The following is an 18664-nucleotide window of genomic DNA, read 5'->3' on the forward strand; positions in this document are numbered from 1 at the left end:
CACAGGAGTAAAACTTGCACGTTAATGTAGCACCTTCTAGTTTGCAAAGCAGGCCCCTTACATTATTTTATTTAAATATTTTATTTATTAAATATTTTATTTAACCCATGATTTAACCAAGACTATAACCCATATAGTCTTGCATGCACAAGGTCAGTCAAAGACTAGACACAGAAGAATTAGGCCTTACCGACTTTCCAAACCTCACATTGCACTAAGCAGAGGCAGGCTCTCCGTCTATATTGAAGTAATCATTTAGCTTTTATTGAATATATTTTGATATTTCTTCTCTGCTAACACAAAAGCAAGGCAGTAAAGAATCACTTTCCTGGCCCTCTTCGTTTGAGGTGATGAGTGAGGTGTGAAGGTAATTTCTTGTGGAGGCTGCTGCACTAAATCAGGCTGATCTGTCTTTGGTGGTTGTGTTGAACTCTGAAAATGATCACTAGTGCTTTACAGCTTTTCTTAGATGACTGCACTATTTCCTCCGCTTGGAATTCTCTTTTGGTTAACAGAAACTAGTGCTGAAAAACGGAGCTCATTTTTTGTCTTCCTGAAAATATATTCACAGAATTACTTTGCAGAACATGATGCAACCTACCTAGATTCTCTGCCTCTCCCGCTGTGGCTGTGTGAGTGCGATTGTTGTGTGAATGATGTTTGAAGATTCCAAACCTGCTCCGCAAATTACTAAACACAGTCAAGTACTTTAATCTCAAACCATTTGTGTAATGATCACAGGCCACCAAGCCCCTTCCACAAGTTCTTAGGAAGCCAGATGAGACTAGCAACACAAAAGCTGTTAGGAGGAAGGGCATTTTAAAGACACAAGCCATGTTTTGTGATTCCTCACCTCCCAGAAGGATTTTCCCTGGATGATCCACTAACACACCCTTTCCGAGATGTTTTCTCAAGGGCCTCCATTCTCTTCAGCATCCTCTCATCTCTTTCCTGTCCCTTTTCCCAGCTGTTGTCACTTCTCCCTCCCAAAGCTCCCAGATGCCTAGAGAAAACCTTCCAATTGTGTTCTCCTGGAGAAAGGCCCAAGCTCTGGAACTTTTTTCCGTTTACTCCACTCTCCCTCAGGCTTCAGTTATCTGCCCAGGTCTCCCAGAAATCAATGGAATAAATCTTTGGAGGTGGAATTTGACATATCGAGGGGAGGTATCTGGGTGTAGGGCAGATTACATCCAGGTAATGCTTTTCTTCCGCCTCCAGGGGTTTGGCTGAAAAGAAAGCACGCCTACATCTGCCTGGCAGCCATCTGGGCCTATGCTTCCTTCTGGACCACCATGCCCTTGGTAGGTCTGGGGGACTACGCACCTGAGCCCTTCGGAACCTCGTGCACCCTGGACTGGTGGCTGGCCCAGGCCTCGGTAGGGGGCCAGGTTTTCATCCTGAACATCCTCTTCTTCTGCCTCTTGCTCCCAACGGCTGTGATCGTGTTCTCCTACGTAAAAATCATTGCCAAGGTTAAGTCCTCTTCCAAAGAAGTAGCTCATTTCGACAGTCGGATCCATAGCAGTCATGTGCTGGAAATGAAATTGACAAAGGTAACTGCACTAATATTTTACACACGTGTTTTCTGACCACTTACAACTTCATAGGGTAAAAAGGATAGGGAACAGGCCGGGCACGGTGGCTCACGCCTGTAATCCCAGCACTTTGGGAGGCCGAGGTGGGCGGATCACGAGGTCAGGAGATCGAGACCATCTTGGCTAACATGATGAAACCCCATCTCTACTAAAAATACAAAAAACTAGCCGGGCGAGGTGGTGGGTGCCTGTAGTCCCAGCGACTCGGGAAGCTAAGGCAGGAGAATGGCATAAACCCGAGAGGTGGAGCTTGCAGTGAGCTGAGATCCGGCCACTGCACTCCAGCCTGGGCGACAGAGCCAGACTCTGTCTCAAAAAAAAAAAAAAAAAAAGGATGGGGAACGTTGGAGACTGAGAGAACTTAGAATCTCTATTCTTTACATACTTCTGAACTTTGTCGATGATTGGCTAAGCCTTTCTTTGTGGTATCTCTCTCCTCTTTCTGTCTCTATTTCCCCACTTCTCTCTTCTCTCTCTCTCCTTCTCTCTCTCATACACACACACACATTTTTAATATCTACCAAATTTGTATAACCCATCCATTGAGGGCTTATCTTCTCTACCAAATAGGGTACTATGGGTTCATAGTCATTATTTCAGTAATAAGGATAACTTTTCTGAGTCATATAATGCCTCACAGTATTTACTGTGTTACATGGACTTTGGGACATTATTAGGGACATTCTACCACCTGAATTATTTATAGTGTAAGAGTTTACCACATGCGCTTTCCCATGGGAAGCTTGTGTTAAGAACACGAGCAGTTTCTGCAGGCTTGAGTACCTTGGTAAATGGTAGTTTCAGAGGAGGCAGTTCTTTAGATATTGTGGAATAAGGAAAAGAGCAAGAGTAGAGTTTAATCCCATCACCAGTACCTGCCAGGTTTGTGATCTAGAGCTAGATATTTAGCTTTCTTGAATCTCTATTTCCTCACTTCTGTAACAGGAATAGTGATATCTGTCTCATTGGGTTATGGTGGGAATTCAAAGAGACAAAGCATATTATTCTGTCATCTGGTGCATAGAAGGTGTTAAAGCAACCGTGATTTCTCCTTTTTCCTTATGACTGTTAGGAATTACTGGTAAAGTCTAAAGCAGTGGTCCTCACATGTTCATGATTTTTTGCCCCATACTGAAAAAATATTTTCCAACACATGCCCTCAATATTAAATGACATACAGGTAATACCATCAAGCTTTGTATTAAATATTAGCACCCTCTTATTTAACCCCCCAATTTTTGTCTTCTATTTTAAAGATAAAAATAAAGGTAGATTGAAGTTAAAATTACTTCTCCCTGTATCCCAATCATATTGATTGCTATCCTACCCTCAAGTGTTCTCACCTTCACTTTGGAGACCACTGGTCTCAGGGACCCAGAGAAACACAGTTCCCTCCAGATAAGAGATGGCTTTTTAGTAAGTTAGAGCCTTGGCTCTACTAATATGCCTCTCTCCAAATTTCAGAATTTTTGGAGTTATGCAAAGATCTCTTGGTTGCATATTGCATTAGTCTGCTCTCACACTGCTAATAAAGATGTACCTAAGATGGGGTAATTTATAAAGGAAAGAGGTTTAATTGACTTACAATTCCACATGACTGGGGAGGCCTAGCAAACATGGCAGAAGGCAAATGAAGAGCAAAGTCATGTCTTACATGGTGGCAGGCAAGAGAGCGTGTGCAGGGGAGCTCCCTTTTATAGAACCATCAGATCTTGTGAGACTTATTCACTATCATGAGAACAGTATGGGAAAGTCCTGCCCCTATGATTCAATTACTTCTCACTAGGTCCCTCCCATGACACAAGAGAATTAGGGGAGCTACAATCCAAGATGAGATTTGGTTGGGAGGACAGCTAGACCATATTACATATTGTGAGCTAGATTCCTGATGGCTCCAGTTGACTGTTATGCTCAAAGTCTACATGCCGAGTAGAGGAAGCTTTGAGGGACGTTTTCATCCCTTTAAATCTATACTGATAGCTTAATAATAGAACAGTTCTTGGACAAAAATGCAGATTCAGGAAGCATGATCTTCTTCTGTCTTATAATTGGCTATAAAGTAGGAAAATATTTTCACAAAATGAAGCATTATGAGTTAGGTTCTTCATTTCTAGCTCTCCCTTTAGCTCTTATCTGCAACTTTCAAAAAAGAAATTTAAATAAATCAATCCCAGTTAAAGTTGAATTAGATTTAATGTAACTCCTACTTTGTATCAAGTACTATTTTGGAAACTGGGCAATTGTACCAATGATGAAAATTTTGCTTTTCAATAGTTTATGGAAGTGTGCCCAGGAAACGATGTGTGGACATTCATCACACTGGTATGTGACATTGAAGTTTACTTTGTTGCCCTGTAGTTTGACGTAGCATACAGTTGCTGCAATGTCTCAGAATGTGCTTTCTTTTTGCCATCCCACTCACCTCTCTGTTTGCCATCCCCTGTTATGTCATTGGCCTTGACACTTTGTTGGCCTTGCTCAATAAATCATCACTCCTATCAGGTGAACTGCTCAACTTGACCCTCTCACATTCTAGCATCTTGTTCTCTTGTGTATTCTTGAGGAGTGAGCAGTTTGTCTAGTCAATGCTTCTGGAACTCATTCTACATATGAGGTATAGCATAGCATATACCATTTAATTTGATTTGTTATTATTCTGCTTGACTTGGACTGGGTAGATCAAATAGGCTCACCCTAGACCAGGTTAAATGAAATGTTAAACAAAGTGTAGGAATACATATGTGTAATTTTGTTATGTATATATGTATATTCTTTTAATTTATATACTAAGTGATATTATAGCACATAATATGTGATATTATATTAAGAATGTATCTATATTTTGTTTATATAAACATGTATTAAAATAACCTAAATACAAAACATCTCTAATTATTAATATTTGTGCAGAAAATTTAAGCTAAAATTCAACCCTTATTGAAAAATGAACCTAGTCAATGTTTAGACCAGTCAGTGCTTCTAGAACTCATTATACATATGAGTCAATGTTTTTGGAACTCATTATACATATGAGGTATAGCTCAGCATGTACGCCATTTAATTTGATTTATTATGTTATTCTGCATGACTTGGACTGGGTAGATCAAATAATTAGGCTCACTCTAGACCAGGTTAACCAAAGAAATGTTAAATGAAGTATAGGAATACATATGTATAATTTTGTTATGTATATATGTATATTCTTTTAATTTATATACTTAATGACATATAATATGTAATATATTAATAATATGTCTGTATTTCATTTATTTGTGTACACATTATATAAACCTATCTTAAAATAACATAAACACAAAATGTTTCTAATTATTAATATTTGTACAGAAAATGTAAGACAAAATTTAACCCATATTGAGAAACAAACATAACTACTGTGACATCTTCAGTACTAAATTTAAACTATTTTTAACTACTACTCAATTTTGACCTTGATTTTTCCTACTGAGTAAAAAAAATAGGTAGAAACCACCTTATACTGGACCCCTCCATAGCCTTAGCAACCTTTTTGTTCATTTAGCTACTGCTCAGGATTGTCAATTTGCTTGCTCACTTGGTGCTTCTGATCTTCAGAACAGCCTGTTCTGAAAGCTGATTACTTAAAGGTTACCTTCCGGGATTCTGAGATCAAAATCACTTAGTTTTCTGTGTACTCTATAATTATTTCTAGCTGGGTTATTACTGGGGCCAGTATTCTGAGGGTCTGATCTCGTGAAGCTAAAAGTTGGCTTTCTCTCTGCAAACCTTTCTCTACTTTGTAGCTTTCTTCTAATTAATTTTAAAATCAATGGTTTTGCTAGACTTTTGTAGCAGCCTGAAATTTCACAGACTACAAACAGAGATGTGAGATATATATATATATATATACACACACACACACACACACAGATATAAATATGATTATATTTATATTTCGATGACTCAGCATAATCTCATTTCTATGCCTGCATTTAACCTTGTAAAACTGATTTCTTATTGGACAGTCAATATAAATTCTGTCACATCAGTAATTTCTCTCCTCTTCCCAGGATTACCTAAAAGTTTCAGGAAGGTTTTCACAATGTCGGTGCTAATGGGTAGGGGACTCGTGGTCGGGGTGTTGTCATTTATTGACTCTGACGTTGCTGTGATATTTAGGGTTCCTTGTGGTCTTAGTTACAGTTTTCATGGGTCACTTTGCATCTTCCTTGTTCCAACTATAAGGCATCTTTAGGCTCATCAGCACTGTAAGCTACTTCCCCACCCTTCCGCTGAAACCCCTCAGGTGCATCTTGGGTCTTGGCTGGGACCCTGGGAAGTGAGACACATGTTTTCTGCTTTCACATCCCTGAGAATTCTGTTGTTCTTCCATCCCCATCCCCGACCCTTGGCTATTGTTCTTCCAGCCCCAATCCCGGCCCTTGGTGTTCAGCTCGGTGGGGTAGGTTCAGGACACCTTCTCAGGGTTGGTTACCAACCTCTCTGATGTCCCCACTTGCCTTTGGGGTATAAGCCCTGTACCTATTTGGGAGTGGGAAAACTGGCTCTTATTTCCATGTACATCCTCTAAATCTTTCACACAGTAATCTTAATGCCCTGAGTCCTTTAAGCCTCTGATTGTGGATACTTACAGTCCCTTTTTTTCCCTACACTCAAAACCCTTTTTCTCAATTATTTTTTCTCCTGTGAGTTTCAAATTTCTGTTTTAAAACTCAGAAGCTGAGAAATGAAGGTTTTACTTCTTTGGGTACTTTTGCTTATAAAAATCTTCACACAATGCAGTGAACACTCTTGCTGCTGATTAAATAAGGGGAAAGGTAGAGTCACTGCCTGAGGGGTTCCTCCTACCTGCTGCACAAAGAAAGACCACTGCATTGCAATAAAGAGTTTAACAGGCATTAGGCCAGTCACACCAGATGGAAAATGGAGTTAGTACCCAAATCAGTCTTATCCAAAGCTTGTAAGTGAGGGGTATCACCAAGGCTGTTTGGGTGAAGGGGTGGGGATTGCTCTGCAATGGGTGCTGACTGGTTGGGTTGGGGATGAAATTATAGGGGGTCAAAGCTGTCCTCTTGAGCTGAGTCTGCCCAGGTGGGGCCACAGGAGACTTGGGGTCCAGGTGTAGCTATGAGTGTCAGACATGCAAAAAACCTGAAAAGATATCTCAAAAGGCCATAGGTTCTACAATAGTGATGTTATTTGCAGGAATAATTGGGGAAGTTGCATATCTTATAACCTCCAGAATAATGGCTGACAATCATTTATGTCTGCACTTTAGCAGAACTCAGTCTCCTCTCATTTCCACCAGTTTGACAGTCTCCCGTTAGCTTTTCAAAAGTGCTTGAGTTTGGGGAAAGGTCTGTTATCATTTAAACTTGAGCCTAAATGTCCCTCAAAGTCAGCCTGGCCCCAATCCCAGGAATAATTAAGGGAAAGTCAAGATGGGGGTGTTAGAACAGCTCAGTTCACTGTTACAATTTTTCTTACTGATAAAATTTTTGCAAAGACAGTTTCAGTACAATGACAGGAAGACAATCCCAGAAGCATGAATTAGTTTTTCCAAATATTATTATGCCGTACGTGTTGGTACTTCATAGTAATTCATTTAACACACATCCATCATTTACAATGTTACAGGTCTACAGTTATTATACAGATCCCCTGGGCACCTGAATTTCTCTTAGTGCCCCTTATTTATACCAGGAAGCCCTCCTGATTCTCCCTGGCTGGTTAAAGTCTACCTGCTATGTATGAGCCATCAGAGCACTTGGCACATTATCTTTGGTGACACTGGTCATATTTTCCTGAATCACATGTTTATAGCTCTCTTTTGTAAGATAGTAAGTGAGGCAAAGGAAAGTGCTGGGGGTCCTGTTTGCCACTGGACCCTATAGCCTGGCACCTGCTAACTGTTTAATCAGGATCGCTTGAATAAATACATAATTGAATAAACTAAGTTAATCTAATTACCTTGATGAATGTTAAGAGGTCCCTTGAACCCTGGCTTGAGTGCCTCTGTTTCTTTTATACTTGACAGGGCATTTTTCTTCACTGTGCTCTTTTACATTGACTGTGAAATCCTTCTAAAACTTTTAAAGCTCCATTTCCCTTAAATGACTCCTCCCTTTTATAGCTCATCAAATGCTATTTATCATTGAAGGATCAGATTCAGAAGACCCCCTGTGTGGACTCTAAGGCAGTTCGTGGGAAAGTTGAACTATATTGCTTTAAATAAAACCGAAAACCAATTAATTAATTATATCCCTCTGTTCTTAGCTTAAATGTCACTTCCCAGAGAAGCATTTCCAAAAACTGAATTCAGATCCTCCTATTAAAATGTTTCATTGCAGCCTTTACATTGTCTTCTTGGGACATGTCACAATTTTTAATTAATTTACAGTTTCATACTTATTTTGGGGATTATTCCTTCATTTCCTTTTTTTTTCCCTTTGTTACCACTACTTGATGAGCCCTGAGTGGGTAACAGCCATGTTTTTTTGTTCTCTTTATGTCCCCAGGACATAATACAATGACTCATACATGGTAAGGGCTTAATATATATTTGTTGAAGGAAGGAAGGATTAGTTCAGAGCAATATAATCATGAAAAAGTTTTAAACTAGGGATCAATCCCAATTTTGCCACTAGCTCCTTGAGAGGTGTTACATAGTCAATGTGTGTTTTTTATTTTGCCTGCCAGAGGCTGAAAGACTTCTGTATCTGAGGAATTTCTAACATGTTGTTCCCTGCTTAGAGTGGGAGGAGAAGCATTGTGCCTCTTAATTTAAAAGATGCTGAAAAGACCAGCCACTCATTTCCCAGAATTCCCCTACAGCTATGGACTTGGGCACCAGCCCTCAATGTGTCCCAGGAAGTAATGATATGGCATCTAGGGGCAGGGAATTCTTTCCTGAGGCCATGGCCACAGCAGCAGTGGTTTCTGCATCAGAACCAGTTCTGTCACAGCTTTGGGTAGCATTTCTCTCTGCTTGATCTCAGTATAAACTGCAGTTTCCCAGTGTTACTTTATGTTAACTAGTATCATTTAAATAAATGTATTTTCTGCCTCACTCACCCATAGTCAATTTCTGTTGCTTGCAACTCAGCATCTTGATGAATTAACCTAGAGCAAATCATTTAATCTTCCTGGACCTTAGTTTTCTCATCTGTGAAAGAAAGTAGAGGAAGAGAATGAAATGATATCTCAGTTACCTTCTAAACTCCATGTGTCTATGAAAATGACTAGATTTGTTCAATTGTTTAAAGGTCTTTGGCAATAGCTATTGTTACTAAAACCACATGGCCTTCCAACCTGAGTATTTGTTCCTCTCCAAGCCGCATATCCCCACTTCAAGGGTTTTGGGCCATCTATAACCAATAGTGAAGTCTCTCCTGTTTTGTTGAACCAGATACTTGTAAGTTATTTTCCGTTCTTTAAGCCAGCCACTGCCTAGTCAGGAAATATTGTGTTCAGTTTTGGACCAAAACCCCAAAACACAGATGCATAGAGTGACATGACCTAATTTGCCGCCTCTCTTTTCAGTTGCAGTTTTTGCTTGTTTATAGAGTAGCGGTATTTTAAGATTCGAGAAAATTGCAACTGGGAAGTGTGAAATTCTTGTTTTTCTTTTCTTGATTTTTTTTGAAGTATGAATTCATGTTTATTGCTTAGATCACAACCAGGATTCACAGATGGAAGGTACACCAAAGATGTCAGAAATTTTTTCTTTACAAGTTTATGGAGGAAGGTTTAGGATGGTTGACCTTCATTATCATTCTGTGGATAAAATAGAAAGAAGGAAGAAATTCCAACTAGACACACTCAAAGCTGTCAAATTCTTAATTTTTTAAAAGGTAATGTGAAAGCTAAGTAAGTGTCACCACTCTTATTTGTATGTGTTTGAGAAGGAACCAAAGAAGGTAGGTCACAGTTGTCAAGATCCCTCCCTTCCTGCTTGTCACTGGTAGAGTCACTCAATGACAGATGGCTCTTATACAGGGAAGGTAGTAGTCCCATAACGGGAATTACTGTCTTTTAATATTATTTTCTTACTGGTTGGAATCAAATCCATATACTTGCTAGCTAGACCCAAGCTAGAAAAACAAAATCTTGTCACCCGCATGCTCCTGTCAATTGCGCTGTCTCCTGAAGCAGACAGGATGCACATTCTTCCTGTTCCCTAATGCGTAGAGGTGATCTCTCCTGGGAACATTATCTCACTCTAGCCACTGAAATATCTTTGCTATCCCCAGTCTAATTGGCTCTGTAATGCGATTCAATCTTGTTATTGACAGGGAACTTATTTCATCTCTTTGGCCCTCTTTTTCAACCTTACTTTCACATCAATTCTATATCTTCCTCTCATCTATTTTATTATTCCAGGTAGTATGCAGCTTCAAATGTTAGCTGAAGTCTTGTTTGTCTCTGAGCAAAGGAGCCTGGAGAGAGGAGCTGGGCACCCCCTCTGAAATAGTTGTTCCTAGAAAATCAGCGATTCTGCCCCACTCACACTGGTCAGTGGGGCTGAACCACGACTGGTATCACGGAGTTACTCAGAGTATCTCCATGCCAATGACTCTTCCCACTATTCCACACTGCCTCAGTACATTGAAAGGAGGGAAACTCCTTCTTAGAAACCTTACCTGCTGGAATGCTTCAGATGTATTAGACCCAGAGGCATAGCCTTGGAGAATTTACTTTCAACCACATAATTCTATTATTGTTTTAATTGGTTAATTAATTGGAATTGAGCAATTATGGACAACACTGCTTTTGTGACACAATGCCAACTTGAACTGGTGCTGGAAACTGGCTATATCCCTTGGTCCTCTACAGCATGATGTACTTAAAATGAACTGGGTTGCAGATGTGTGATTCTTTTGTAGAAGCTAAACATGTACCCTGTGAATTTCCACCCACAAAAATTGTCTAATTTAGGATTTGAAGTCTTACTGCTTTTCCAGTGACCCAAAAAGGCAGTGATAAAAGTGAAGTAATTAAAAAAAATAAACAACTTAGAAAAAGTTGATGGGTCCAGGAGCCTGTGTTAGAACTGGCTTAAGAATACCTGGAATAGAGATTTTAGAAAATAAAAATTAAGACACATTTAGAATTGAGGAAAGTCAAAAACAGACTGATGAAAAGATTAAATGTATTCCAAGCTGAGTAGAAAGTGTTGACAAAAATGGAGTGTAACATGAAAGTTTTGAAAACTTTCGTGGCCTACATCTTAAAATAGTTTTTACATTTAAATGTTTAATATTTTGTGGAGTATATTTTAAAATGAAAAGGTTATTGAAAGTGAATATCCCTTATATTAACTTTGTATTCACTTCAGAAACATAAATAACATTTTGTAGTACTTTTTAGATCTAGCCTTTTATCCCTCTTTCTGCTTTAAACTCAATTTCTAAGTCTTTCAATTTAAAGTATTTAGATTTATTCTAATCCCAGAAAAACTACAGTGATTCATTTGCTATGTGTTTGTAAAACTGCAATATATTTAATTCTTCTATGTCCTTTTAAGAAGGATAACATAATGCAAATGTTTTAAGTCTTTCCTGTTCCCCAATTGCACACTCTTCTAAAAGTAGAAAACACGTAAAATGTAGAAAATATTATGGACTAAGTGCTAATCTATTTTTTGTCAATGACTTTGGCAGCAACACAGAAAACAGCTTTTGGGATACTGTGAACTCATCATATGACTCACCAAAGAAGCAAAGATGGAGCTATGTTAAGTCCCTAGACATCTGCTAAAGCAAGCTTTATTTCTATAGTCAGTGTTTATTTGGGGATTTAGAAAAAGAAGGCCCTCACTGTGAGCCTTGAGGCATCCATTCCATTTACAAGCAAAAGTCACACAGACATAACCTAATAAAAATTTCTCCTGGGTAAGCTTTGTAGAAAGATAGAAAAGCAAGTCCAATGGGAGAGCTGCATGTGTACACTGGAACTTGACAGGTTAACTGTTAAGCACAGGTGACAGTTTGGCCAAGAACCGAAAGCAAGGTTGCAGGTCATGCAGGAGATCTGGGCTCACTTGATTCATTTCCTGGGGATTCAGATTCTCTATTTGCAAAATGGAGCAAAATTGATATTATTAAGGGTTTTTGTGTGTGCATGCTGCAGTTAACGTTCAGAGATGAGTTCTGAAATTCTTGGGTAGAACTTTAGAACCTGAGACTTTAGGGCAGATTTTCCATGTTTCATTCTTATACACCCCACAGAGGTGGGTTTCCAGGGCAAACACACCCCATAGACAGGCTGTTCCACAGGCCAAGTAGACGGGAGGCTGTGGAGCATTTCCTGCCTACCACTAAAGCGTACTGAGATGCACGTGCACACATATGACCTTGTTAAGGGAAAAACACATCCAATCAACCGTCTAAAACAAAAAAGGCATTCACAAATAGTGTTGCTTTAATTATTACTAATAAAACATTGTATGTCTCACTCCTTATCATTGATTCTCTAGAATTTGTCATGACCCTGATGTTGGGAATTGTTATTTTGCTTCTTAAAGTGGGGGATGGGAGTAAAAGGAAGTGATACCTGGCATAGCTGCATCCTTACTCAGAGATTATAGGAAAGTCCAATTTTCCTGGAACCTTATAAAATCCCCAAGGTGGGTTTGATCAAGATCTTTTGAGTCATGTGCTGCTCTCTATTCCTATTACGGTAGCCAGGAATGTGTAGTCCTCTGCTTGGTCAGACTTGGGTCATGTGACGCCCACGATGTCAGCTTCATAAGGCAGCCTAGCAGGTTGAGGGGTGCTGGTGATGCTAAGGTAGAAGAGATACACTGGGAAGGTGGAAACAAAGGTAAACAAACAAACAAACAACCCCCCACCCCAAACAAATAGATGTCTACTGTGCAGAAGACTGATTTGAATGTAGATTTCAAATTATTTTACGGAAGGAATATCCTAGTAGATAACAGTGTATAAGGATACTTTGAAGTTAGGGTATGCTTTTTCAATTAGGGCCCGAAATAGCACAGGTTTTAAATAAAAACCAAAGTTTTGATTGCATTTGTTAGTCTCAATACTCTAATTTCTTATTTCTTCTTTAGACTCTTGCCCAATCAAACCTGCCAAGAGTAGAAATTCTACATGGGCAGGGATGTGTCTGCTTTGTTTATTGCTTTATCCTTCACACAAAGCATGTAGAAGCTTGTTGATTGAATGAATAAACAATGATCTTTCTACCTTCTATTTTTTTCTGTGCCATTTTCCTCTGCAGGCTAATCCTCCTAAGCAGAGTTCTCATCATATTTCCTGCTCAAAAACCTACTAGTGTCTCAAATAATATAGAATTAAGTGCAAGCTCAATAATGCCATACAAAACCCTGAATCTTTCTTTCCTGCCTCGTTTCCCTTTGTTGCTTTCTCATACCACAGTGAATAGCTCACTGGTTCATATACTGACCTCCCACATGTCTGTCTATGCCTTTACTTTGTTTCACCACTATTTCTTTATTTCTACTTGCCAAGGTGCACATCCTGTTTGAAACTTTCCTCAATAGGCTGAGTGCAATGGCTCATGCCTGTAATCCCAGCACTTTGGGAGGCTGAGGTGGGTGGATCACCTAAGGTCAGGAGTTCGAGACCACCCTGGCCAATATGGTGAAACCCTGTCTCTACAAAAATACGAAAAGTAGCCAGGCATGGTGGTGCACACCTGTAATCACAGCTACTCGTGAGGCTGAGGCAGAAGACTCTCTTGAACCTGGTAGGCAGAGGTTGCAGTGAGCGAAGATCACAACACTGCACTCCAAACTGGGCAGCAAGAGTGAAACTTCGTCTCAAAAAACAAAATCCCCAATTTGCCCAATAGGATATACATGTGTCTTTCTCTGAGCTGCCACTTAAATCATACTCAGCCTTGTACTGTAGTTATTTGTATTCTAGAGGGATACAACTCAGGCTCTAGGTTTTACTGGTATTGCCCCACAGCACTAGGCATAGTGTCTTACACAAAGACTTGTTGAAAAGAGTTTGTTGAAGTGAGATGATGTATGGGGGTCAGGCAGGTAGTTACACAGCACTAATTAGGACTACATTATTAAAGGGATTGAATTGCGGGTGGTGAGAGACTTGTGAGGGTGTTTTAAACTCTATCACTAATTATTCTTTGTTCTGAAAATAAAGAGGCCCTGAAGATGATTTTAATTTTGTAAGAGTGACAAGTGTTTTCTGGAGAAGTATTGTTCTATACAACTGTGCCACTTTGGCTGAGTCTCAGTGACTTATTTTATGTTATGTACCTAGTGAATTTCCACTATCTGAGCCTCAAACCTGAGAAAAATTTGAGTCAAAAGAAATAACATTTAATAGAAATTTCTGAAAATGCAAATTAGAATTTCAAACTAGGGCAGAGTTTCTGTTTCCTGAGGCGAATATGGATGATGATTTAAAATTTCATCAAGGTGAATATATTTTCCATCGAGTTTTTAAGTGAATGTGGGTTGAGAAGTCCAGAAATATGATTTCCTACCACATGGAGGCATAATCTGACAGCTATTTGAGGGTTATATTTTGGGTCCTTGGGTACATTCAAATTCTAGAGGGAAAACTAGATAGGATGTGGTAAATGGGATAAAAAATTGTAATCACTTCTTTTGGCTGAACTTCGCAGAAGTCCATATGAAATGAGTGATAGGGACAAAGTAAATGAAAACAATGACAGACTTTCTTGGGTGTGAGAGGTGACCTGATCCTTCTCCATACCCATCGTTTCAGACTCATGTCCTTTACCAGCTGTCTTGATTCTTTTCTCTGTTGCTTTCTCTCATCAGGTAGCGATGTTGATTTGTGCTGGATTCCTGATTGCCTGGATTCCTTATGCAGTGGTGTCTGTGTGGTCAGCTTTTGGAAGGCCAGACTCCATTCCCATACAGCTCTCTGTGGTGCCAACCCTACTTGCAAAATCTGCAGCGATGTACAATCCCATCATCTACCAAGTTATTGATTACAAATTTGCCTGTTGCCAAACTGGTGGTTTGAAAGCAACCAAGAAGAAGTCTCTGGAAGGCTTCAGGTAAAACTTCAGAAGCTGGAAATGAATTACACTCTCTTTGTTTCAAAATCCGGCAGGGTTCAAGCTCCTCAGATGTGCTGTCTTCTCAGGGTTAAAGCTCATCTCCTAGGAGTAGTGTAGGAAGGACTTTATTTTCTGTTTATCAAAGTTCCTGAAATCAAGTGATCAGCTATGTAGAGGTTGTATGACATGAATAGATAGTGAGAAGTGATTCTGTTTTTGATTCTGGAGCAACTAAGATACAGAGATGTGTCCACCTGAGCAACAGCCACTGTTTATCCATGGCTCGTAAGTTGCCTATCTGGGACCAAAACCCTTTTATTCCAAGAGTACTATTTCACATGGCTTTGATCTCACAATAGAATGATTCTCTTGTTTGGCACATCACTACCACTAACTAAGGGCATAAAAGTTGGGCAGGCAGAGGAAGGAAGGGGAGAAGGGAGATGACATTTCTGCTGTGTGCCAGGTTTCTTTTATTTTATTTTCACAAGAGCCTTGGGTTATTCTCTTTCTTTGTCAGAAGAAGAAATTGAGGTTCAAGTAAGGTTAAAGTTAAGTAAGCTGCCCATGTTTAAACAGCCAGAAAGTAGCAGAGGAGGAATTCAAATTCAAGTCTACTGGGTTTCAAAATGTATGCTCCTTGGTTGATACTGTTTGTGCTACACAATGAAAAGAGTTTGGGAATCCAGCACCATTTTTCCTAAAGGCCCAAAAGGCTCAGGGTGAGTACAGACTTGGGGTTATTGGTGGTCTTCTGTGTCCACTCAGGGCCAGTATTAGCAGTAAAAAGTGAACAGGCACCTGAATTCATGGTCTGAGGTGAGGGGTGTTGATAGGGCCCCTAGTTTCAGTGCTTTTTGTTCTTGTTTACTTGATTTTTAGATATTTTTCAATACTTCTTCCCTTGAGTAAGTAAGGGACAGTGGAAAAAAAGTAGAACTAGCTATGAGAAGATGTGGGTTTTGTCTTGTTCTTTCATTGTGCCTGAGCAAGTGACATATATTTTGGACTTTAGGTTCCTCACAACGGATCAAACGAAAAGACGACAAAAAGACACAAATAAAAGGTAGCATTATCATTATTGCTGTGGTACAGGGGAAGAGACACACAATTTGAAGACAGAAGACCAGTGTTTAATGTTCGGCTGTTTACAATATGTTTACAATAGCTCTATATCTTTGAACAAATTGACAACATAGAGCCAGAATTGGAATAAACAGTAATAATACCCATCTCCTGAAGTTGTAAGAATTAAGCAAAACTGATATGTGAAAAGATCTAAGGGATAATTGTTAGTAGTGCTTTCATATTTTTTGGTGGTTGCTGCCTTTGCTGTTGAATTGAACACTTAAAACCAAGTGCTAAAACCCATCTCTTTCTGAAGTAATAACACTATGTGCTCAACAGCTATTGATATTTTGTTACCAATGCAGTTAGAGAGAATAATTTTAATAGAGCAGTTGTGGGAGAAAGTAATGGCACACTTCTTCATCTGAAGGAGTTGGGAGTTTGACAGGCATGACTGCAAGCAAATTTCACGTACCTCATAATTTTGCCTCAGACTGCCTCTGTGTTCTGTACATTTACTCACAACCGTGAGCAACCCACACATATTCAATACTCAACATTGGGAAGAGGGAAATTTATGTGGGAGAAAGCGACTTAGGGCCACAGACCTTTGGGAAAATCAGTCAGGCAAGAGACAGCTCGGTTCACTGGTTCCTATTAGCCGTTTATACAAAATACATCAATTACTCTGCTGGAGAAGGACAGGGCTATTTCTTTTCTCTAGAGGGTCAGCTTTCAGGGGAAAAAGCAGGCGGTAGAGTCGAAGCAGTGAAGAGCCCTTAGGTGCTAGAGGTTGAAGCCTCTTTGTGGAAGGAATGCTGAAGAGATATTGAGTCGCAGATTTTAGAAGGGGCAGCTTCAGAGAAGAACAGAAGGGTGGATGGTAGCCTCCAGAGGTTTCTTCATATCTTTATAAAGAAGCCAAAAAGAAACCTCGTTTCTCTTTGTTGTTATTAAGAAGCTATGCAAGTGAGTAACGTGCGGGTCTGCAGAGCAAGGTTAAGCGATGTGAAGCTAGTTTAGAATTATTGCAGAAACCAAAACAAGTGAATTAAACTGGATTAATCAATATCCTTGTTCTTTTCTTTTCTGAGCCCTGAAATGTTTTTGCTTATAAGGGGACACCCTCTTGGGAAATATTTTGAAATCAAATAATAAAGCTAATGTATTGAATATAGGATTGTGGAAATAAATTTTGGGTAATTTTAACAGTCTATTACAAGTTAAACTCATTTTTTCCTCCTGAATTGAATCCCCTGAGATTTTGGTAGAAGTTGGTGAACCAAAGGAAACAAATGTGGCCAAGAACTCTTTCGGGAATGTTATTCTTTTATCCAGATGTAGTCTCCTATGTTTTGTAAACAGCCCTTCTCCACCCTGGCTGTGTAATGGAGACACCTGGGGAACTTTGAAAAATGACTGCTGCCTGGGCCCCATCTGCTGAGATTTGGTTTTGTCTGGATTGGTCCTGAGCTTCCGTTATTTAATTGTTTACCTCTCCCAGATGATTATCTTGTACATTGTTGAAAGCTAATGAACCAGAGGCTGAGAAAGGAAGACACTGGCAGTACAGCTCATAGAGTCATAGGCCTTTGCCTACATGGAGACAAGTGAGGCCACCTATGGTCAGTGACAGGGGAAAGAGGCTGCTGATGCTAGGCCTATCTCAGATGGAGAAGAAATGTTCAAAAGGCACTGGGGGTTCAAACATTTGATTGGGGGTGTGCAGTCAAAGATGGAGTCATTTGCATTCCTGGTATTGAGTGAAGATAACAAGGGAGAACAAAGCCGCAAACTCTGGCATTGCTATCATAATCAAACCTCCCCTGACCACCTTGGCTTGCAATGCTGTCTTCATAAAGAATATTCCTTCAGTAGGTGAATCACAAGGCCTAGTTGAGTGCAGGTAGGTGTACAATTAATTTTGTTCTAGAAAACAGGAAACTCATGATGGCACAGGAAATGTGCTGTAAATGAGTGGCTTGTTTTTGGAAAACTCTGCCCAAATAATTCCTTGACTTTGAATATTCCAAATTGAATTATTATTTTCTATCTGTTGCTAATTCAAGATTTCTGTATGTAATCCTCATGGTAGTCAAGTTTGACATATACATAGGTATGTATATGTATATGTATTTGTGTGTGTGTATATGTATATATTAAATTGTGTTTTTCTTCTCCTATATCTAGGCTGCACACCGTAACCACAGTCAGGAAATCTTCTGCTGTGCTGGAGATTCATGAAGAGGTATGAAGATGGATACAGCATCAGTATGGACACACTATTCACTTATTTGCCTCTTCACTGCTGTAAACGTTTGATTGTGGTCACACTTTTGTCTTTATATTATATTTTTATATTTTGTATAGTTTTTCTCAAGCCAGGGGTTGCTGGGAAATTCCAATGGCTAAATGGAAACTAGATTACAGGATACTAATTTAAGGAATATTATCAGGATGAGCGTCCCTGGAACTTTCTTTTCACGTACTTTAAAACCTGTTGTCATGCCAAACAGAATTGTGTGTGAGATAGTGAGAAAAATGTTGAGAAATTTTAGTTATTAGGGGGTTATTTAATTTTATTATATCATTGTCATTATTATTTCTTAATGTCGGGTTAGGGAGGCAGTTTCTGGGGCTCATTTAGGTGGACGATCATGTATGTTGGGCTATGGCTCTTTGGTAGGTACTTTGGTTCTCACAGCCATTTTTCATACCTGGGGAGGTTCACACTCTGATGGCAGTCATGCCACAAAGGAGTCCTCTGGGGAAATCAGTTTTACCTTAAATCACTAATGGAAAACTCTCCTGTATCTCCAAATTTAAAGACAACAGTAATTTCCGCTGATGATAATTTTAGCCACATGGATTTTCTCATTAAGTTCTTCTTACTAAAATCATGGATGTAACAGGGCATTATGAGTTGTAATTGCTTAAGTAGTGAATTTAGTGAAGACAGC

General features: G+C 39.4%; 1 protein-coding gene across 1 annotated transcript in view; it reads left to right on the forward strand.

The window, feature by feature from the left end:
* Positions 1-18664, forward strand: part of OPN5 (opsin 5) — a 42963-nt gene that overhangs the window by 11924 nt on the left and 12375 nt on the right. Inside the window, exons 4-6 of the mRNA XM_033219894.1 lie at positions 1219-1553; positions 14392-14633; positions 17895-17952. Coding sequence (XP_033075785.1) covers positions 1219-1553; positions 14392-14633; positions 17895-17952 — 635 coding nt within the window. The remainder of the gene's footprint in view (positions 1-1218; positions 1554-14391; positions 14634-17894; positions 17953-18664) is intronic.

Source organism: Trachypithecus francoisi, unplaced genomic scaffold, assembly GCF_009764315.1.
Source record: "Trachypithecus francoisi isolate TF-2019V2 unplaced genomic scaffold, Tfra_2.0 Lachesis_group10, whole genome shotgun sequence".
NCBI classification, from domain to species: domain Eukaryota; kingdom Metazoa; phylum Chordata; class Mammalia; order Primates; family Cercopithecidae; genus Trachypithecus; species Trachypithecus francoisi.